The 24689-nt window shown below is 36.2% G+C and overlaps 1 protein-coding gene across 1 annotated transcript in view; it reads right to left on the bottom strand.

Moving 5' to 3' along the window:
• POU6F2 (POU class 6 homeobox 2) overlaps window positions 1-24689 on the bottom strand; it is a gene marked incomplete at its 5' end in the record, with an annotated part of 410237 nt that overhangs the window by 302589 nt on the left and 82959 nt on the right. Inside the window, one exon of the mRNA XM_083378293.1 lies at window positions 24432-24603. Coding sequence (XP_083234419.1) covers window positions 24432-24603 — 172 coding nt within the window. The remainder of the gene's footprint in view (window positions 1-24431; window positions 24604-24689) is intronic.

A 24689-nucleotide genomic window follows, 5' to 3' on the forward strand; every position in this document is an offset into this window, starting at 1 on the left:
TAAAAACTTTCAGTGTTGGAACATTCACAGTTTCTGCAGGTACTTAGTAGGAAAACTGTCACTTATAAACATAAGGCTGTTTGTCATCAAACATGTAAACATAAAACAGTGCAAGTGGATTAAACTTAATAATAATAATAATAAGAAGAAGAAGAAGAAGAAGAAGAAGAAGAAGAAGAAGAAGAAGAAGAAGAAGAAGAAGAAGAAGAAGAAGAAGAAGAAGAAGAAGAAGAAGAAGAAGAAGTTGGAAGGGACCTTGGAGGTCATCTAGTCCAACCCCCTGCTAAGGCAGGAAACCCTATACCATTTCAGACAAATGGCTGGCCAGTCTTCTTCTTAAAAACTTTCAGTGTTGGAACATTCACAGTTTCTGGAGGCAGATTGTTCCACTGATTAATTGTTCTAACCGTCAGGAAATTTCTCCTTAGTTCTAGGTTGCTTCTCTCTTTGATTAGTTTCCATCCATTTCTTCTTGTCCTGCCTCTTCTTTGTGGCAGCCCCTAAGATATTGGAACACTGCTATCATGTTGCCCCTACTCCTTCTCTTCATTAAACTAAACATACCCAATTCTAGCAACCATTCTTTATATGCTTTAGCCTCCGGTCCCCTAACCATCTTTGTTGCTTTTCTCTGTACTCTTTCTAGAGTACCTTTATTACATCGTGGTGACCAAAATATATGGGAAAGAAATGGTGGCAATTAGGTGAACATATGTTTATTTCAAAATCATGCTTTAAACAGAAGTCTAATCATCAATACTTATGGGAAAGAAACAGATTATTTATAATAAAGAATTTAAAAAATCAGTAATAGACATAAAGATGAGAGTTTCAAATGAGGGGCAGAACATTTTTGGCAATATCAAAAATTGATCTTGGCAAAATGAACATGAAATGAAAGGTAAAATAAGTAAAGAAACAAGAATGAAAGTAAAACGGTTGCAGAAAGTATACATATTCAAAGATAAATAAGTTTCTCATCCAAAGGAAACTAAAGTGGATGTAAGGATGTGAAAGCTCCTTGGAACAGAATGAAAAGAACTATGCTAAAGAGAGCCACAGAAGTTATATTGATTGGAAGTATGAAAAGAGTTGCAATATGGAATTATGGTAAAAAAAAAGGTTAGAAAAAATGGGTATAACAAAACAATTGCTTCAAAATGAGGCGATGAAGATATTGTTAATATATAATGCATATGTAAAGAAAAAAAGTTTCATAAAGTTTCATTGTTTAGTTAGTGTACCTTCATCTTTCAGTTCAATACTCTTTTACATACTCTTTTACATTTGGAAAATTCAGTGTACTTTACATCAGATTGTGCAGAAATCAGATTTTGGCTTTTCAACATAGCATTTAAAAATGTAAGAAAATTATGTCTATGCCTGATTGTGGAGAATTTTAGATAGATTTCTGATTCCTAAATTACTAATTACATAGTGGTAATTAACAGCAAATATTTGTTTGGTTTATATCCCAATTTTTCATTTAATAGCTCTCCTTATTTTTCCTTATAACAAGAAGGATCCTGTGAGCTAAGTGTATTTATTATTGGTTTATTAAGAAAATTTTAATTCAAACAAAATTTGGCATAAAGACAAACAATAAAATAAGTCCCCCACAAGCTGTATAACATTAAACATATAATATACATAAATATAAAATACAAAATGACTAAGAACTGTAACAACCAACAACCAAATGAACCGTCCACTTAACTGCTTCCAACTTCCTGGGGGAAAGAGACAAGTTTTAAAGGCTTTCCTAAAGGTGAGCAGAGTTCAGGCCTTGTATAGTTGGCCTTATATGGGGGGAGGAGTTATTCCAGAAAACACGGCAACCACAGAAAATCCTATGCTATCCCTTAAAAATGGCAAGATTTAAAAGAAGGAACTAGAGAATTAGGTTGATTCAAAGTCACATACACATGAACTTCATTGTTGTGAGGTGCCCACATCAAATTTGCAGTTGACACTAAACTGGCAGGAATAGCCAATAAGCAACACCCCAGAAGACAAGCTCAGGATCCAAAAACATCTTGACAGATTTGAACAATGGGCCCTATCCAACAAAATGAAATTTAATGTAGAGAAAAGCAAGGTTTTACACCTAGGAAGGAAAAACCAAAATACAAGTAGAGATTAGGTGAAACCTGACTCAAAAACAGTAATTGTGAGACAGACCTTGGAGTCCTAGTGAACGATAACTTAAACATGAGCCAGCAATGTGCACAGCAGCCAAAAAAGCTAATACAATCCTAGGTTGTATAAACAGAAGCAAAACCATGTAAAGTATTAGTACCACTTTATAAATTCTTAGTAAGACCACATCTGGATACTGCATCCAGTTTTGCTCACTACATTTCAAAAAAAGATGTTAAGATTTTGGAAAAATGAAAAGAAGAGCAACTAAGATTATTAACATCCTGGAGACAAAAACATATAAAGAACAATTACAGGAATTGGGTATGGCTAGTCCAGAGAAAAGAAGGACTAGGGTTGACATGATAGCAGTATTCCAGTATTTGAGGGACTGCCACAAAGAAGAGGTGATAAACTTATTTTCCAAAGCACCAGAAGGCAAGACAAGAAATAATGGATGGAAACTAATCAAAGAGAGAAGCAACCTGGAATTAAGGAGAAACTTCCTAACAATTACCCAGTGGAACAGCTTGCCTTCATAAATTGTAGGTGTTTCATCACTAAAGGTTTTTAAGAAAAGACTGGACAGCCACCTGTCTGAAATGATATAGGGTCTTCTGCTTGAGTAGGGGGTTCTACTAGAAGATCTCCAAAGACCCTTCCAGCTCTATTCTGATTCAAATGCTCTAAATCTGCAGCTCTGAAAGAGGAGGAATAATTATGTGGATATTGTGTAGTGGGTTTTGGACTGCGTGGACCGAATGGAATAAACGCCAGGCAGATGAGTGCAGCATATCAGCTCTTTATTGTGGTCAGACTGAACTGGAACAAAGGGGCTGCCTGATCCCTTATATACCTGGCCAGGTACACCCCAGGCCAATCCCTTTAACTGAATTTCCTGCTGTCCGCGAGCCAGCCAATCCTGTTGCAGTATAGTGCCACCTGGTGGTGTCAGTGGCCACTGCTAATATGATCGCCCAACTATATACATCTATAACACCCCTTCCCCCAGAATAAACAACACAAAAAACCCCGAATACACTGTTGCACTGGTTATTTCTTTTGAGACACCACATGACCCACACCCTCATGACCTTACATAGTCCTCTAGATACACGGGTGGCCTATGAGTCCTGAATGACCGTCTCATAGTTTGCTCACTGGCTTGGTCAGCAGAGTCATTAGTTGAGTCCTGGCACTGGGCCCTAACGACCACATTGTTGTGGTAGGCCTGTGCCTGTTGTTGCTCAGCCCTGCCAAAACTCTCTGGCAACTGTTCGATGACTGTGAGATCCTCCTTTATCCCCAGACCCATTGCTGACAGTTGCTGGGGTTGGTCAGTTTGTGACTTTTCAGGAGCCCGCTTCCTCAATTGGTCTATGTGTCGTCTGACCTGGCGGCCTCCCTCCACCTCTACAATGTATGACAAAGGCCCCGTTTTGTCAACTACCACCCCCTGAATCCACAAATGCCCTGGCCCATAATTCCTAACCCAAACCATTTCCCCAGTGTTTATTTCCCTGGTAGGTTTTGGTTGTTCTGTCTCTGCGGCCACTCTGTCGGGGTGGAGTCTGTCCAACTTGGTGATAAGCCATTGTCCCCAACATAGTTCTGCAGAACTCTTGCCAGTGTTTGTGCATGGTGTGGTATGTTGTGCCAGAAGGAATTGAGCCAACCTTTGGTGCCAGTCTCCACTGATGATGCGTCTCAACGCGTCCTTAGTCGTTCTCACCATGCGTTCTGCTTGCCCATTGGACGATGGGTGGAAGGGCGCGGATGTGACGTGCCTAATCAAGTTGGCCCTGGTGAAAGCCTGGAAATCAGCAGATGTGAATTGTGGGCCATTATCAGAGACTAACACATCAGGCAGGCCATGTGTGGCAAATAGTCCCCTGAGCACCTGGACAGTCTTTGCTGTAGTCATACTCGCAACTGGAACTACCTCCAGCCATTTGGAATAGCTATCTACCACCACCAAAAATAGTTGTCCTTGAAATGGTCCAGCATAATCAATGTGTACCCTGGACCAGGGAGTGTGTGTTACTTCCCACTTATGTATCGGGGCGTGTGGTTGCTCTGGCCTGGACCTTTGGCAAATTTAGCACCCTGCTACTTGTTCCTCTATACTTTTATCCAGGCCAGGCCACCACACATAACTCCATGCTAATGCCTTCATCCTGCCTAGATGTCCTTTGTGTAGCAACTGCAAAAACTTCTCCCTCAATTTCTCTGGAATAATGACCTTGCTACCACACAATAGGCATCCCTTATGAGAAGACAACTCATGTCTCCTCGTGAAGAATGCCTGGAACTCTGGGCCTGGGCTCTTCTCTTGCCACCCTGAGACTACCCACGTTAAAATCCTGCTCCGGACCCTGTCTACTGTGGTACCAGCAGCAATGTCCTTAGCTTGGAGAGGGCACTCTGAGAGATCTTGGATAGCCAGTATTTTTTCAGCCGGCATCAGATCAGGCTCAGTCATGATTAAATGTAACCTACTTAACGCATCTGCATGGCCCATATCTTTTCCTGGTTTGTGGACCAGTTTGCATGTGTACGCAGATAGAAATACAGACCACCTTAACATCCTCAGGAATAGAATTTGTGGAGTTTGTTTATTTGTCATGAACAGTCCCAACAGTGGTTTGTGATCCATGAAAATAGTGAATTCCTTGCCATATAGGTAATCATGAAATTTCTTGACTCCTGATACTATTGCCAGGGCCTCCTTATCAATTTGAGCATAATTTCTTTCCACCCTAGACAGCGTTCGGGAGTAATAAGCAATAAGCTTCTGCTCCCCATTTTCCTCTATGTGGCTCAGAACAGCGCCCACGCCATAAGGGGATGCATCGCATGCGATGCAGATGGGCTTATTTTCTATAAAATGTGTGACAGTTGAATTACTGGACAAAAGTTGTTTTAAATTTTTGAAACTGTGTTCATGGACCGTGGTCCAAATCCATGGGGTTTTCTTGTCCAACAATCTGTGTAAAGGCTCAGCAATTGCTGCTTTGTGAGGCAAGAATGCATGATAAAAATTAAGTAATCCCAGAAAAGCTTGCAATTCAGCCTTGTTTTTAGGAGTAGGAGCCATTTTAATTGCTCTTGCCTTGTTATCAGTTTGGTGAATTCCCTTGGCATCAATTCTGAACCCTAAGAATTCAGTGGATGCCACTCCAATGCTGCAGTTTTCATTTTTTAGTTTGAGCCCTGCAGAGCGGAATCTGTTTAAAACAGCCTGCAGCCTGTCAGCCAAAAACTCCTCAGACTCCCCAGCAATCAGGACATCATCAAAATAAGGGCATACTCCAGGTATGCCCTTCAGAGTCTTCTCCATCACCTCTTGAAAAATTCCAGGAGCTACAGAGACACCGAACTGCAAATGGTTAACTCTGAAAGCTCCTCTGTGTGTAACAATTGTCTGAGCATCAGCCGTCTCCCGGGTAACCAGGAGCTGCTGGTACGCTTGCGCTAAATCTAACTTAGCAAAGATGGCGCTGCCCTGGACTGCAGAGAGGACATGCTGGACCGTTGGGACCGGGTAAGCATGCAGATTTAAGGCCTGGTTCACCGTGGCCTTATAATCTGCACAAATTCTAACCTCCCCGTTGGCCTTAAGTGGGGTAACTATGGGGGTCTCCCAATCTCCCCCTCCACGGGCTCTAACACACCTTGTTTAACTAACTTATCCAACTCGCTCTCAATCTTATGCTTGAGCGCAAATGGGACTCTACGGGGCTTAATTTGTACCAGCAACACATTCGGGTTTAACTTAAATTTAATGGGGGCCCCTGTCTATTTGCCAAGTTTGCCATCGAATACATCTGCAAATGTTTTGCAGATGGATTCGAGGCTTTTTGGCTGGGTATTATGGATCCCAGAGATCCCAATACCCAAAGCCTCAAACCAATTCAGCCCCACTAAACTAGTCCTCTGTCCCTTGGTTACCAGTACGTCCAAGGGACCCTTGAAATCCTTAAACCCCACTAACATAGTGGCCTCCCCCTTGATTTTAATAGGGGTGTGCTGGAAATCAGACAACTGTATGCTGGTGGGTTTCAATGGAACCCACCACTTGCTCCGGCCGCAAACCACTTTAAATGTCTCATAAGAAATTATTGAGACTGCAGAACCGGAGTCGAGCTCCACCTTGCAAAGTACACCTTGCAGGTGGACCTCTAGTTTAATTTTTGGGGTGAGCAGATGGTGGATTTCCGTGTGAGACACGGTCCTCCTGCTCTCACAAAAATTAGGAGGTGTGCGCTGAGGCGACTCAGTACCCCCCTCAGGTATAATATAGGTGGTACCTTGCTCAATAGTAGTAACTGTGAGAGAGATCTCGGAGTCCTAGTGGACAATCACTTAAATATGAGCCAGCAGTGTCCTACAGCTGCCAAAAAAGCCAACACAGTGCTAGGCTGCATTAACAGAGGGATAGAATCAAGATTGCGCAAAGTACTAATACCACTTTACAATGCCTTGGTAAGGCCACACCTGGAATACTGCATCCAGTTTTGGTCACCATAATGTAAAAAAGATGTCGAGACTCTAGAAAGAGTACAGAGAAGAGCAACAAAGATGATTGGGGGACTGGAGGCTAAAACATATAGGGAACGGTTGCTGGAATTGGGTATGTGTAGTTTAATGAAGAGAAGGGTGAGGGGTGACATGATAGTAGTGTTCCAATATCTCAGGGGCTGCCACAAAGAAGAGGGAGTCAAGCTATTCTCCAAAGCACCTGAAAGCAGGACAAGAAGCAACGGATAGAAACTAGTCAAGGAGAAAGCAACCTAGAACTAAGGAGAAACTTCCTGACAGTTAGAACAATTAACCAGTGGAACAACCTGCCTCCAGAAGTGATGAATGTTCCAACACTGGAAGTTTTTAAGAAGAGACTGGCCAGCCACTTGTCTGAAATGATATAGGGTTTCCTGCCTGGGCAGGGGGTTGGACTAGATGACCTCCAAGGTCCCTTCCAACTTATTATTATTATTACCTTTTAGTGCTGCATCCAGGGATTGAAGTTCATGTCGGCTGTCCCAGTTGCAATTCTGGCAGACGACTTGGATGTGACCCGTCTTGCCACAGGAACGATGCTTCACGGTTCTGAACTTGCAGGTCGCTCTCGGGTGATTCCCTCTGCAGCTGGCACATTTTTGGATGTTTCCTCTGCAACTGCTGCAACTGCAACCGGTGCATTTGTTGGCTGTTGTGGTCTTTCTCTGGCTTCTGTCGTTGTCGTGCCGTGTTAGGTGTTTTCCTAGCCTTTGAAGTACAGCATCAATTTCTTCTTCCTCAACCGCTTCCCCCATACGCAGCGCTCTCCTGGTGGACTGTGCCTTCTGAGCTGCTGCTGGGTTGGTGTGTGGGCTGGTCTCATGGGCCCTTACCTCGTCCAGGAGCTCTTGCAGAGTCATGGACGGTTTTGCTAGTATTTTTTGATGCAGCCGGTTGTCCCTTAGACCTAATACGATCTGGTCGTGAATTCTTTCTTGCAAAGATGGGTGGCTTGTCTCATGGCTGCAATGTATTTAGCCATTGCTTCGCCCGGTAACTGCATCCGCTGGGTGAAGTGAAACCGCCAGAACATTTCAGACCTCTTTGGCATAAAATGCCCACTTAGTTTGTCCATGAAGTCCTTGTAGGAAATGGCTGTGATATGCGCCAGTGAACACAACCCGACAGCCACATCGTAAATGTCCGGACCACTGAGGCACAGCAAAACTGCCGCTTTAAACCGGTCTTCCGTGATCCGGTTAACCAGTAGGTACCCTTTGACCTATCCCAGATGCGACTTCCAGCGCTTGGGCTGGCTGACGTCGAATTCACGGATCTAGCCGACTTTTGCCATGCTGAGTCTGATCCGGTGGATGCTGCTTTGTTAGAATATATTTAGGGAGAGATATCTCTTCCCTCGATCGCTAGTGACTTCAGCTAGTGCATCAGCTCGTGATTCAGCTCTGAACGAAACAGCAATCCCACCTTTGTCGCCACTATTGTGTAGTGGGTTTTGGACCACGTGGACCGCATGGAAAGATGCCAGGCAGATGAGTGCAGCATATCAGCTCTTTATTGTGGTCAGACTGAACTGGAACAAAGGGGCTGCCTGATCCCTTATATACCTGGCCAGGTACACCCCAGGCCAATCCCTTTAACTGAATTTCCCATCATCCGCGAGACAGCCAATCCTGTTGCAGTATAGCACCACCTGGTGGTGTCAGTGGCCACTGCTAATATGATCACCCAACTTTATACATCTATATACATAACAGTGGAAATGGAATTATTTTTCCATACAATGGACTATTAAGAAAACCTCGATTGCTAATGGCATCTGATTATTAATAAATAATAAAGTAGATAACTCAATTAAATACTGTAAATTGGTCTATATTCCACAGAGATTTGCTGATATGAATGAGTTACTTGATTATTACTAAATTCAAGTCATGCAAGATAAAATTCTTCTACAAAAGATCATCTGCATTAACAGTATGATAATGTCCACAAAATGTCAGAATCATAAAATAAATGTTGTTTATTTAATACCAATACTTTTAACTTCAAAATGAGATACTTGATTGAATTACATACTTGTATTGCATTTTGCAGTGTTATATGATGCGAACGAATATGTCATTTTTATATCAGACTGGGGGTGAAAGAAAAAGAATATTGCTTTCACTGCATAGCAGTTCACTTGATTCTAACATGTTAAGTTACATATCCTGATTTAGTTACTAAAGGCAGTAGTTCCATTAGGCAGAGGGAAGCAATCACTTTAGACAACAGGTTTTAGGTGTTAAAGAAGGTTAGTGTTGTGTTAAGCATTGTTATTTTCAAAGAAGAAAATAGCTTATAGAATACCAAAATAATCTGGCTGGCTTGAATAAAATGCATTATGACCAGAGTTGATAAGCTCTTCTACATGGCCTGAGCATGATTGACCCCAATGGCTGGATATCAATGTGGAATTATATTCCAAATCCCTTTATGACATGGGTATCTGAGGAGCCATCTTGCCCCAATGGGATTAGCCCACCCCACTATCTCCAGCAGAAGAGGCCTAATACTGAACCCAATCTATCAACGAACTTTGGCCGGAGGGGGGAGGAGCAGGTGGAAAAAGTCATGTGGCCATTTCAGAACATGTTGTCCTCAGCCTCCTTTTCCCCTCCCTCCAGTCCCAGGCCTTCTCCATGCCCCTTATTCCCTATACAACTTCACTTTCCTTTTACCTGCAATTGTTGATTGGCACACCCAGCTGACACAAGGTTCAACTAGAATGCTGGCAAAGGCAATCTGCCTCAAGGATACAGAGGCAATCTTCCCAAAGCTGGCCAGGAACAGGAAGTCAGCCATCAGGCAAGAAAAAAGCCAGGCCACTTGGGAGTGGCAGGGAAAAAGGAGACCTGTGCATCACTAGGTCTAGCCAGCTGAAGTGTTTCAGCATGTGGCAGATTTCTGTGCACCAGTGAGCCTATTCAGCCACTGCCTCCCAGCCCAGCAGAGGAGAAATGCAGTCCTTCCATATTTGTAAGGGTAGACAGATAGTTAAGGATATGAATTTTGATCACATGGCCATAGTGGCAATGTAGTAGTTGGCACTTTGAGTAGGAATAATATGTCCCTTCATTCAGCACCATCTTAATTTCAAACGGTCACTGATTAACAATGACTACCTGTATTTTTCCAAATGGTAGCTAATGGTTACACAGCAATGACTTTTTTAAGGATGAGAACCTAAGATCAGTTATCTCTTATACTGCACTGCTAGTTCACACTGATATTGCTTAAAAAATCAGAATATTTCCCAAGGGCAAATATTAAACAATATTGAAACATCTTACCCATCTGTCTTTCCTGACCTAAAGAACTAACATCAGTAGACAAAGTAGGCAGAAGCCCACTCTTATACACATCCCTTTTCAACTTGGACAATATTCTTTCCTTGCTACAAATCACCTACTATCTACTACTTTTTTTACTAGCATTTGTATAGTTAGTATTTTCATGCTCATTTTCCTGTTTTTAATATATGTTTTACCAAAATACATTAATTCACCTATTTCTTATAAACTTACCATGCATATAAAACTTGCAAACTCAAGCCTACTTATCTTAACATATGCTTGTCATAAATCTTTAACACTAAGCAATCATTTCAATTCCACCACTCAGCATACAATTTTCATACAAATCTCTAAAATATTTTTTCTATCATTGACTCCTTTTAGCTTCACCAAAATCATTTTATAACTTTTATTTTACTTCCAGTTGTTCTGCTGGAGGGTTTTAATCCTACTTACCAAAGAGTTCTGTCTCATTTATTCGTGAATCATCAAATCACCCATTCTTCACTTCACTCTTACCTCACTTCTAATCATACGTTTAAGTAAAAAAGTCAATTTTCCCCTGGATTGCATTCATTTCTAGCATAGTATGGTTATTACCAAAACTCATTTCTGATTCTTCCATTGTCAACCATTTACTGAAAAAGAACTCACAGTTACCACTAGTTCATGAAATTATATTTTTCATATATTACTGCAGGATCCAAGATGATACTCAAAATTTTTCACCCTGCCATGCAAAATCAAACCTACACCTTTATTTCATAGTATATATTCATCAAATCCACTCCAGAGCTCCAGCTCACTTTAATCATCATTAATTGACATTTTCATTTATCTTAATTTCATAAGTACATAAGTATGTGTTATTTCCCACTCTTTTCATTTGCTAATTCATGCTCTTCATTATTTATCTTACATTCTAACTCCCCATCTTTCTTATGAGATGGTTCTGACCAGACATACTCATTGATATTGACCTCTGCATCTCATCCATATTTTAATCAATGTAATAATGTTTCTATAAGATAAGATTTAGATTAGTTTATCAATGATAGTGGCGCACAGATGACTTGGTGCTACATGCAGCATTTTCTTCTAACAGAAGGTCATGAATAGCCAGTTTTGATGCATTTTTGCTGTAACACAATAAAACTGCATTTTAATCTAAACATGCACCACATCCAGTGCAAGCTAGGATGTCTAAATAGTAGTTGTCTGAATAATCTAAAGACTATATGAATCAGAAGGTTTATGCAGGATGAAATAAGTTTAATAATTATGGTTCATCACATAGTCAGCCAGATGTTGTCATATTTGTCTGCTTATCAAGTCCTTCCCTAGGACCTGGCATAGACAGATATGGATGCTTGGTGGTATTTCATGTATCAGCACTGAATGTAAGATGTTTTGAGTAAAGCTGCCTTTTGCAACTGATGGTGAATTTGCCAATGCAAAAGTGTTCAAGTGGTACTCAAGTTGTTTTGAGATTGCACCCAAAGGCACTTATTACTATTGGTATTACTTTTGCATAATTTAATATTATATTTATATAATAATAATTATTATAATCATTCAAATTAATGTAAATGTTATTTGAATCGAAGAGAATATATGTTACTCAGGATAGAACTGTGGAGTACTTGATGCTCTCTGAACTTGGTTGTTTGCTGGCAGAAATTTCATTATTCAATTGTTATTTCTGTTGTCATTCCTACTTAAAATTATTTTTCAGATCTGGAACAGATTTAGCACATTGACAAACATAACATATGGTTTTATTGTTTAATTATTGCTTTAATTAATTGATACAACTAAACTAATAAGTGGCACAATCCTACCTATATTTATCAATGTCCCATGGAACTTAATTAGATTAATTAATATGTTATGTATGTACACAGGAGTACATGTTAAAACTGGCAACCTAATAAAATTGCTAAAGCTTACAACAACTAAAGGCAATAGAAATTCTTCCAACATGACTTCTGGTTTTTGTGCCCACAGCGCATGGCCGCAGGAGAGTGGACCTACACTCTCCACGACTAGTTTCTTCCTGCTTGGGGGACCCTAGATGGGTCCAAAGTTGCCCTGGAGAGGTAACTGTGAAGGAGCGACGGCAATCACTTCATTTGATCTGGGGAAAGCCCTTTGAACCCAACAAGAGAAAGGCTAGCATGAGATCAGCGTCTAGCCCAAGCTGCTTGCAGCCAAAGTCCTAGAGCACGAACTTAAACATCGGTGAACAGCGTGCTTGGAATTGATGAGAGTACTGATCTTCTTTCTTCTATCTACTATTTAAATCCTTGAAAAGATCCCCAAAGCGAGAAAACCTCCAGAAGTGAAGGGGGGGATTATATCCCTATTCCCTTACAAATGGAAGAGGCAAATTAACATAAAAGGTTGAGAGATATATACTAAAATTTGATTTAAAATATTTCAGTCTGGACAAATCTAGGAACTAAAAAAATGTCAAGATTATACCCTAAAAAATTCTGATAGAATTATAAAAATATATAACAAAAATAACTTTTTGATGAAAGAAAAACTGAAAAAAGAAATAACTGCTGACACCTATTGGAGAATCAAAGAACAGAACACTAATAATAAGGACTCAGAAATTGGCAGAATGCCCAGAAATGAAGAAAAAGTTGTTCCTTTGAATTGCAAATAACCTTGAAGACAGCTGGGAACAAAGGAAGAGCCAGCTATAAGTTTAAAAAGTGTTTGAAAGGAAAAACAACAATACCTGGACAGTTGCTTAAACCTAAGAACTGTTTATGAAAAAAAAAACATTTGGTTTTTTGGCTAATTTTTTAGAGGACAATTTTCAGGATTTAAAGTGGCTTAATATATTGAATGTGTAATTTTGACTGACTGATAAATTGACTTTTGAATTAAAACATTGATGAAAGATTATTTGAAGGGGGGAAACAACATGGATATCACATATGTATCAAAAAATGACAGGATCAATATTTTCTCCTGAAGGACTTAGCCTGGAAAATCAAGGGCCTCCAGAAGTAATACTTCAAGGCAAGATAAATACTTTCCCAGAGGAAATATATGTAATGTTAGGACAAATACAAATGACAATAGATTCAAACCATGATGAAATTTGAAACAACTTTGAGGATTTAAATAAGCATATTTTCAATCTAAATCTACAATTAAAAAATACCCAGGAAATAACAACAAAGGAATAAACAAATCAGACAGCAGATTACAAACTAGAAGAGTATGATCAAATTGATGAAATAACAAAGGAAAAGAATTACAATTTGACCCAATCAGGAAAAAATCTACAAGGTTCTGATACAACAAGAAAAATTGAATTATTAGGAGAACTATTAAAGTTTGGGGGACAGAAAGAATTTATCTTACTTCATCTTTTGTATTCCCAACTACATTTGTAAAAATACAGGAACTGTTGGGTAAGTGAATTAAATCAACTTGGAAAATTATTTGGCAAAAGAAGATCAGAGACAGATACAAGAGACTTGACTCGCCCTACCAGAAGGACTGTTACATGAATAAACATTTGTTTGAATATGGCTAAAAGAACAGAGAAGTTCAAACATAAAAGGGTGTTATAACAAATGAATTTAATGATAATGAATTTAATGAATTTAATGATAATGAATTTAAGTAATATAGTATGTTTTATAATATATTAAATGTTAAAATAGTAGATTGATGTAACTTTTATTAATATATAAATAAAATATAAACTGATTAAAAGGATGTTATATCTAGATACTATAAGTATACTATTTCTATAATGCATGACATAAAATATTGGAATGATGTACCTAAATGGGAAAATTTAGACAGTGAGATGACTAATATGAAGAAACTATAATACATCCTATAAAAATTGGATTGAATATAAGGGAATCTAAGCAAACAAAAATTATAAAAATAGGATGTATGCTGAACTAAGGAGATGATGGTTATCAAAATAATACAAGCTAATTATGGAATTATCAAATTTAATCATTACTGACTGTTATTAGTGTCCTTATTTTCTTGTTAAAATATAAACCAACACACTGTACACCAGGCACTGGAGATTGTTATAGTTAAAAACCAATGAAATATCTATATAAAAAGAAATTCTTCCAACATGCTTCACGAGAGAAAAGACTCATCGTAGAAAATATTTTTATCAATTTCAAAATAAAAACACTGTCAATAAACTAGGAGCTAATAGCTTCATATACAAGAAACAGGATAACAATTTAAAGCTACTATTTGATTAAATATCTAACACACTTGAAAAGCAAATATAATTTTAACTTAAGAACTTTAAGGATGGGCTCTAGAATTCATTGGAATACAGTGTTATTCTTCTCTTTATGATCTTTGCTTTCAGACTAAATGTACTTTGTTCCAGTCCTGACAGCGTTAAAACTATGAAAACATAGCAAAGCAGATGTCACAGCACAAATATGTTTTTGTTTCCTAGAGTTTTATAATTTGATTTTTTTAGTAAAATATAAATTCGAATAAGAGCATTTTCAAAACAATCTTTTAAAACTAAGTTTTAACGATTAGTACTTACAGCCCATATACTTAACCAAAAATACTTTAAAAAAAATAATAGGAATTATTCTAAATCAAAATAAACTAATGAAAACACAATAAAAAAGTAAATGCATGTAGCATGATGGGAAGGGGATAAAAAGGTAGGCAGTTTATCTTCACATTTACATATTAAGCTGATGATGTTATGAGCCCTCTAAAGCAGCCTTAGTATTCTTCTCAGGTAGTCTCACTTAAATATGTCTCAATTATTTCAGAGGAATTGTGCATACATTAAGACCAATTTTTTAGACCCTGAAAGCAATAAATCGTATTGCAAAATATATTTTTTTTTAAAAAAAAGAGGTGAGGAATAGCTTGGGAATGCTAGTTTTCTATTTGTATAGAAAATGTCCGTTTCTATAGATGGCAGTCCTGGCCTTGGACAGTCCGTCCTAACTAGTTGGGCTGATCTGGATGGCAGATCCCTAGGACATGCTGGGAAGTGAAAACAAAATCCAAAAAGGCAACACTCCTTTATTGTTGCCAAAATTTGCCTTTTTCACAAAATCATCAGGAGCCTAGTTCAACATCAAGACCTAATTCAGACAGAATGTATTTAAGTGATTTTTTTTTGTAAAAGGACTCATTACTTAATCTCCAAGCATCCCTAAATGTTTTTAATAGGAAACCTTGCATAAGAAAGATTTTAAATACTAAAATGACAACAGCATCAGAAAAGAACAAAACCTAAAAATGAAAAAAAGAGTTGTACAGGAAAGAAGAATACTAGGAAAAAATGTTATATGAAAGAAGATATCAAGTGATGCTAAACAAGGTCCTTTGGCTGATCTCTGTATTCTTATGAAATAAATATCCTTTTAACATTTGATATATTATTAATTTTAAACATACACATATTTTTGAATTTAAAAAAAACCCTCAAAGATTGTGTGCTATTTGCTAAGACTAACAAAATGTTCAATGTACCCTGCAATTTTTAGGACTAGATACACTGAAGATAAATATCTTACCCTCAATAAAAGGTAGACATTTAAAAGATTATCTTAATTAATTCACTAAAACAGTAAGGGGAAAAAATCTTTAAATTTGGTTTGGTATCATCTTGGTTAATGAAACAGATTCATTCATTTTAATGTTTGAAACATTTACGGCAAGATTTGTTAGAGAATGTGTAGTCAGTATATGACTTTTCTCATATGTAATTGAGTTACTCAAAGAGAGCTAAAATATGCTTTAAAGGGAAGCAAATAAAGCATTAAGTTTCACTTTTTCCTGAAATTTGTATTTGATTGGTACAAGGTGCTGGTAATGACCTATAAAGCCCTAAATGGCTTGGGTCCGGACTATCTAAGGGAACACCTGCTGCCGGCATCATCTTCCAATTGTCCTGTGTGCCCCCACAGGGAGGGCCTTCTCTCTTAATTGATTTTAATTTTTGTATTTCATGGTTTTAACTGCCCTGTAAACCGCCCTGAGTCCTACGGGAATAGGGTGGTATACAAATTCAATAAAATAAATAAGTAAATAAATAAATATATGTGGATATATATGTGTAGATCTTTGGTCATTCGGGTTTTTTCCCATGTAAAATGACCAAAGATCTACATACAAACACCCGCAAAAACCTCAGAAATATATATATATATATATATGTTTTCTGAGGTTTTCGCGGGTGTTCGTATGTGGCTCTTTGGTTATTCGGGTTTTTCCCCGCGTAGAACTAAAGGTGTAGGGGCGACGTTTCGACGGAATCCCATCCGTCATCATCAGGCTGGAGGCTTCTGCTTCCTTCTTCTGGGAAGGCCAGAAGAAGGAAGCAGAAGCCTCCAGCCTGATGATGACGGATGGGATTCCGTCGAAACGTCGCCCCTACACCTTTAGTTCTACGCGGGGAAAAACCCGAATAACCAAAGAGCCATATATATATATATATATATGTGTGTGTGTGTGTGTGTGTGTGTGTGTGAGAAATGTTTGTTAAGCATTCAGAATACAGAATACACCAGACACGGGACAAATCTTATTCCCTGTTTCAGCCTAGCCCAAGGCCATTTACAGGCAGTAGCCACAGCAGTGGCAGCTCATATTTGTGTAATTTTTTTTTGGCTTGCTAACAATTAGATTAATTTATTATAGATGGTCTAATTGCATTAGCTGCAAGATCTAATTGTATTAATTAAAATATCAGTTTAATCAAACCTGATCCAGCATACACATTCACAGCAATATGATGGTCCAAACAACTCTCCATCAGTTGATTATAGGATTAACATACTGTTTTGACAACAATCATTACATGTCCGTTAGCACAGCAAAATTACACACATACTTTTCATTCTTGAAGGAGGTAACTGACATTGCCAAAGATGATACCACCAAGTTTCTGACCTGAACCACATCTGCAGTTGCAGATCTGTAAAACAAATTAAGAGCACAGTTTTGATTGCTGGAAAAGGCCACCCAACAAACAACATTTACACATATGCATGCATAGAATCATCTTATTTGTGAATACTTTCCTCTCTGGCTTCAAACTAATGTATATATTTACCCCCCAAAAACCCAATGGACTCAAATGGCTCAATTTGATTGAATTTTAAAGGAAAGCCTCTAAACATGCATTGGGAAAATTCTTTGTGGCAAGTTATGATGTTTGTGTAATAATGTCATTATGCATGTGATGCATATAAGCAATGCTATTATACAAACAACATAAATTATCCCAATTATGCCTTTTTAATGGAGATTTGGGAATAATAGATAGCCTTCCTCCACTTACTCAAAAGGTATGTTGAATATGGTTTTGCAACTGTATTTTCTGAAATGAATATATTACTTATTTAGAAATGAAGTGCATTATCTTTCCTCAGTGAAAGCAGCAGTACTAACTTTTTCAGCCACCTGCATGTCGTACAAGTTCATTCAGTCCAGAGTTTTTGTATGGGTGTCTATGAGTGTGTGTCTGTGTTTGGTGGCTACATTTTTTCTCCTACAAAATTTTGAAGAAAAAGTGGTCCAAACTAAATCTCCTTCATTGTTTTATCAGCATAGATCAGAAATTCTTGAAACTTTACCATTTCATAAAAAATGTTGATATCAAAAGGTGTAATCTAAGTACCAAACTATCTTTCAAATTTTCTCTGAAAATTTGTCCTCACAAACTTTTTATTTAGCTCAGTCTCCTATACCACTATGTTTGAAGATGACTGTAAAGATTTATATCTGAGAATTAAAAATTCTGTAATGATTCTGATAATTGTTTAACATAAGATTTTATTTATTGCTTATTTGTTCTGCTTTCTCTTAAGAACTAGAATATCTATTTAGATATTAATGTGGCTTGGCATATAAAAGAAAGACAGAAATTAGTATCTGATTTATATCTATAAAGAAAATATTGTGGTTGTAATTCTCTACTCAGATATACTTATTGATATTATGTGGATATCAATGAGATATAACTGCACATAATTGCTGCTTGAATTGTCACAGACTTGCATCTGATAGGAATAAAAGCAGGTGTCACCTTATAATAAAGAGATATAAATACAGATAAAGAGATATAGATATTTCATGATGTTTTCATATTTTTTTTAGTCAAAGAACCAATATGCTAAATGCTTGAGGTGAGAAAAGCTATGTACAGACTAGGAGATTACTCGTAAATTTTCATCTAAATTGTTCTTCTGATCAAAGTAGCAAACAGCAGCTTAATTCTCAGACAGTTAGAGAAAAATATATATATTTGTATGTAATTATATATTCTGTATTTTTCTGGTACCGATTTGTTTATTGCTAAATTAATGTAGTAGCCTTCTAGCAAGCATTTTTTAAAGTTTGTTTCACTGTACATTTTATTGGCCTATATCCTGCAACATTTTCTCACTGAAAGCCAAACACTTATATGCAGATATTGCATATATTAGATAATTATTGATAATTGAGAGTGTATGCAATGAAATTTCATTTTAATGTATGCTGTTTAGTGTACATTCAAAGTGACAATAAAGTTATTATTCTATTATACATGTAAAGAGTTAGACATAAAAAGCTACAGCATTTCACTCAAAATAACAAGTACATATAAGGAAACTGGAAAAACTTTATTTCACACATGGGACATACAGGAGTAATTATAAATTGAATATTCTTTCTCAGAACAATCTGACACAAATATTGCTTCTGATTAGTTCTTATTTTAAAAAGAATGTGTCAATTCAGTCTTGGGTCTTCATATCTTTATATCTAATTATGATTCTATCAAACTAATTTTGTAACTACTAAAACGATTGCTTAGTTTAACAAAAAATAATTGGACTGTTTTTGTTGTTGATGATGATGATCATAACCACCATAAAGCTAGTAAAATAAAAATATAGTGTTTCATTTATTAATAAATAAAATATAATATTGCAAAACAAAACTACATACCCAAACTGACTTTTTAAAAAAACAAAGTCACTGAAAACAAATTAATTGACAGGAATTAAACAAATTCACACTTTTAGAGTGTAAATACTATTCATAAAAATGACAAGTATTTTAACATTATAAAATATTGTTTATCCCCAAATTCCATGCATGTTCTGGCCATATTTATAATATTTAGCCATGTGACCATTAAAAAAGTAACATTTAAAAAGTATAATCTCTATCAAGCCAGGTAAATACAACAACTTTTATTGATTAGCCCTTGGGCCATATCAAAGTACAAAGTTCCAGCAACAAACCGTCACCAAAACTAGATAAAAGCAATCCAAAATGGAATGGTAAATACATTAATTTCCATTTATTTAAGTGGAAGCTAATTTTCTATTTTAGGTTCTTTACTGAAATAAATAACTGCAACAGTTGTGTGCATCATTACCCTGTTCAGTTACATGGTTACAATCTAAATGAGATATCAAGAGATTCATGGTCAGATTCCCTGATTTACTTCATTTATTGGGAAGGGTCTCAATTTATGAAATTATAAAATATGTAGCCTTTCCCCATATTTGTTGTGCAGGGTGAACCCTACAGCTCCTTCAGGCAAAGGTAATTTATACTGAATATACTTTAGAGGTACCTTCACTACCATTCACCTAATATAAGCTGCTGATCAGCAGAAGAAGAACTAAAACATCCTACAAGAGGTACCTCTTGCCAAATTTCTTTAGATCGAAATACATCAGAAGGGATTTGATTTTATATTAATATAGAATAATTTTGCTACTTTATGTTCTGCTCCTAAAAATAACCACTGGATTTGGTCTATTACTTTGTTAGGGGTTTTTTGTTTGTTTGTTTTGCATTTTAACTCAGCCAACTTATTTGTTATTGTAGAGAGCTCTACTGCTCTGAGAAATACAAAGGCCTCTTGGGAGCCTTTAACAACTCAGAAATGAGAAAAGATAATTGCAGAGGTATTTTTTTCACTCCTTCCCTAGTTTTCATATTTTTTATTAATGATTTCCCCTCCACTAAAAGCCATAGAATAAAGAAATATGCTGTGTCTCCAAGGGTGGACTAGATTGAATACTGATTTGGAACCATTTGGAGCTTTGGATTCATCAGATCCAATCTTTCTCAGCATGTGCCTAGCCAGCTTCCACCAAGCTCTTGGCTAGTTTTCACCATACCTCTTTCCTTTCCTTTTATTTATTTTTTCTCTTTTTTGACACTGGCATTCTGTTTTCTCACAGGGTGACAAAGGTTTCTTAGCATACACAATAAGAGATAATTCACTTGCACGCTAAAACTGCAAAAATACGCATTCTCCATATAGGTCCAACTGGGATCGAGTCATAGCAAACATATTTACTATAACTGTTTCAGCCCCTGTTATACTGAAATAACATTAATTTTGAACACAGATTAAAAGTTAAAAATGTTATTTCATTATAATAGATATGGTGCAGAAATATGCTGTCACTGCATTCTATCTAGAGCATATATTTATAAAATCCACTTGAATCATACATTTATGAAATAACTAAAGTCATTAAGTTGTTTGAGTTTTACATGCTTATAAAGTGAATTCCAATGCAACATCTGGAACTATCTAATATGTAGAATTTACAATGTTTTTAAAAAATGGGAAGTGTGAATTAAGTGAATAAGCCTTAAACTATGAATGAATTCCTCTGCCGTCTCCTATCAAAATTATCAATACAAGGATAAAAGACTTGTAATAAATAAAAGAAACAGTTTGCTAGACGTTCTAGGAACAGGAGGAACAAAAATAATGTTTCCCTGGCACCAAATGCCATGCCTAAGATTCCACTCCTCTTAATTTACACCTTTAAGCCTGAATATAAAACATTCTAGTATGTAAATATTTAAAGAAATAATAATTCTTTATTAACTTAGTTTTAAAAATAATGTGTATCAAATCATATGTCTTCTCTGTCCAGCAAAACTGCTCTAAGGGATTACAGTTTGGATCAGTGTTATACATTGGAGCCAAGCTATTGCAATGAAACTTGTTCTCTCTTTCCAAATAGTAGCAACTCCAGAAATTCATTTTATAACAAACTTCTGAAGTGGTTGTTAATTGGAGACAACTTTTCTGCTAGCATTAACTGGAATTAATGAATCAATGAATATTATTTTAATATAACACTGTATGAAAAATTATATGGTTAAAAAAATGCACTAGAGAACGTAAGAATCCCTTAGAAGCAATACTCATTGTCCTATTTTTCAAATGGAAATTACTAAGCACATAATTAAAGTTTTGTTATACAAACATGAAGGAAGGAACTTTGAAAATGTAATGTGGTATATGTGAGCAGAAAGACATTAAAATATGGGAAATATAAATAGCTTAAAACTGGTAGGATATCTATCAAAAGTTCTTCACATATTTGAAGGCTGAATAAACTCAGACATCAGTATTCCTGAGGCTCAAGAGTCCTTTAGAATTGGTGGTAAAATAAACATTTTGGTGGCCTATTAATACCGCAGTAATACTTTCAAAAGTTCCCCAATGGAGGTGGAAGACGAGGAAATTACTCTGAGGACAAATAATGTTTCCAGTTAAGATGCTTTAAATATAATGTACATATGTATGAAATGGTATCTAAACAGTCCAAATCAAATCAGCTTGGAGATGTCAATTCAATCCAGTGATTCGAATAAAATTATTGTTTCAGTGCAGAAATCTAATTCAGTTCAGAGAATCATTGTAGAGAATTTTATTCCTGAATCTCTGTCCTCTAAAAATAGAACTAGTGCACTCGAAAAAACAAAGGGCTTTACTTATGTTCTGTCAATGAAACCATCTGACATTACAGCTGTGGGAAACAGTGAGATATTCTAACCATAGATAATTTTCTTATTGGATGCTGATAGCCTCAGTCATAACTCCTTATTTCCTTATCTTTCCTATCAAGAATGATTAACATTTAGACTTCAATTTAATAAAAAAAGATTTATAACAAAACTACAAAGTATTTTAGTACCAAAAAAGAATGTATCAAACAATAAAAAAGAAATTAACAAAATATTTACATATTTAACACTGAGAACTGTGTTAAGTTCTAAAATAATAGTTAGGGCTACTTTCAAAGAAGAAAACAGTTACTTTAGAGAATAAAAATTAAACAGAATATGTTTAATTAAAAAAAGCAAGATATGGCATATATGTTTCCAACAATTTTATTTCCCTTCTATAACTGTTCCTTTATAACTTTTCTCCTCAAAGCCTAACTTCTGTGAAATATTCAGTGGGTATAAATGGGCTAGGATCTCATACTGAAATTCATAGGTGTAAAAAAGGCCCTTTCCATGAAATCAATGGAATGAGTCCCTATTAAAAGTACTTCCTAGACATCTTTACCAAAATCATCCAATGCTCTTCATGGCATTTTGGAGTAGTGTACCAGATTGTTTCATTATTGGGTCAAAAAGGTACTCTCAAGCCAAAATAAATATTTTGTTTCCATTTAATAGACATTGTAGAGAATTTAGCTTTACCTGAAAATAATATATGATCTGAGTTATTCCTTTTGAAATCTATGTTGCTTATTACTGACATACATCACATTATATTGTTAAGGACATGCTAGCCATTGAAATCATGTATAAATATGTTGTATGGCCTTGTAGTTGTTAATACTAAATATAATATTTTCATTAAAAGTACATTTTTTATCTTTATGTCATAAATTTACCTGTTGCAATTTAATTCTAGGAATACTTTAAATAATTTTAAAAAACAGTTCTCTATCATTTTAATAGTGCTTATACAGAAATCTTCTATTAGAATAAGTAGCAGCTAAATGATAATCAGGAAAACATTCTTTTGGGAAGAAAAGTACTAATAAATGTATTTTGAAGCAGGAAAATACTTTTATTATTCCTTCCCTTCAAAACATATGAACATTTTTTAAAATTTTCATGTTTATACATGTTTATCTTTATACATTTGAAATATTACTTTGAAATCTTTAGAAGAATCAAAATGTATTATTTGCATTAAAATGTATGGTAATTGGACATTCCTATATGAAAAGAATTTTTTTTTAAAAAACCTCTTTTTGTACAAAAACAGGAAATGATGGCTTATACAAAGAATTGTATATTTCAGCTACAATGATGTAATTTTCTTGTTATAGATAATTACCTGATTCTTGTGCTGTCTGTCTGAAAAAAACATAATATGGCATATATTCTTATAAATATTGCATGGACTTTTTCTTGCAAAAATAATTTTATAGTTTCATGCTCTCACAAAATTACAGACATTGTATCCTCAATTTTCTCGGAGATAAACAATATAATTTTGATTGTTTTCTAAAGATATACTACTCCCTCAAACTATACTTGCTTTAGCATCTTCTTCTTGTACATGGTAATTATTAAAAAGAACTCCTTGAGAATCAATGGCTCCTTGAGAATCAAATAGAATTGAAATGTCACATTGGACTACATAGCATTGCTCCAGCTCAGGCAAATATCAACATCTATCATTCAAGCACACACCCCCGAACATGCTTTATTCCCTTTTCTGATTAGAGATTACAGTTGCTTGAGTTGTCTTACAGAGTGTCATTGGTTTGAATGATGCCTGGGCTAGACTGCTACTCTTCTTATTTCCTTTTAGATATCAAACCAATATTGCTGAAAAGCTATTATGTCATAAGCTATTTGTCCAGTTGTTTAAAACATACAATATTTATATTCATGCATCCTGACAGTCGGATAATTTTCAGCTGAAATGAAAATACCTTCTAAGAAGCCATAAAGTATTTTTTATTTCTTTCCTCATTAAAAATATATAAGATTGATTTCTTAGATTACCCCAAATCATCTAAACTCTCTTTCCAGAATGTAATAATAGTGTCTAAGAAAGAAACATTCCTATTTAAAAGAGATTCCTATAGAAAGGAGAAAAGCCTCTTGGAAATACTTAAGAAAAGTTTACTATACCCACAGGTTCCTGGCAGATCATTTTCATGGCATAATACAAGGAAAACATGAACCTTTGGTTACATATTTGCACATTTCAGTTGTTTATCAATTTCTTAACAAAATCAATACATGATAGTGATTAATTCTAAAAAAAACCCCGTTACATCTGTATCTCAAAGCAAAAGATAGTACACAACAAACCATTTGTGTGGAGAACAGTCTTGCTGCTGTCCCACTGATTTCTATGGGATTCATGCATACAATTTATGAATTTCAGCTAAAACCAACAAGAGCAGGCTGTTCCTCAGGCCAAACTCTGATCAGTTAGCAGGCACACACTCTCAAGCAGGACAGAGAAAGCTTGTGCCCACTCTTCTTTCCCCAGAAGTTGGTTCTTCCAAATACGAAAGCTTTATCTGCTTTCTCTCTTCTTCTGGCATCGAGGCAGAGGCAACTACAGCCCCCAAACACGAAATACCTAGATAGACTTACCAAAGAGCTTGCTGGGAGTGTCCTTGTTGTCATTTGATTCCACAGCCACAAGCAGGGACTTATCCAGCTCGTCGTCTGAAGCAGCTGCCTTGTCCTCACCTCTCAACTCTGCATTCATTTCACTCTGCACTGACAACAAGAGCTTACTGACTTGTCCAGTTATCATTGGATCCTAGGATGGGGGAAAAAGAGGGGGAAAAAAGTGGTAGCTTTGATGTGCGTATTCTCTCTCTCTCTCTCTCTCTCTCTCTCTCTCTC

The sequence above is a fragment of the Vipera ursinii genome, assembly GCF_947247035.1.
Source record: "Vipera ursinii genome assembly, chromosome: Z".
In the NCBI taxonomy this organism is placed as follows: Eukaryota; Metazoa; Chordata; class Lepidosauria; order Squamata; family Viperidae; genus Vipera; species Vipera ursinii.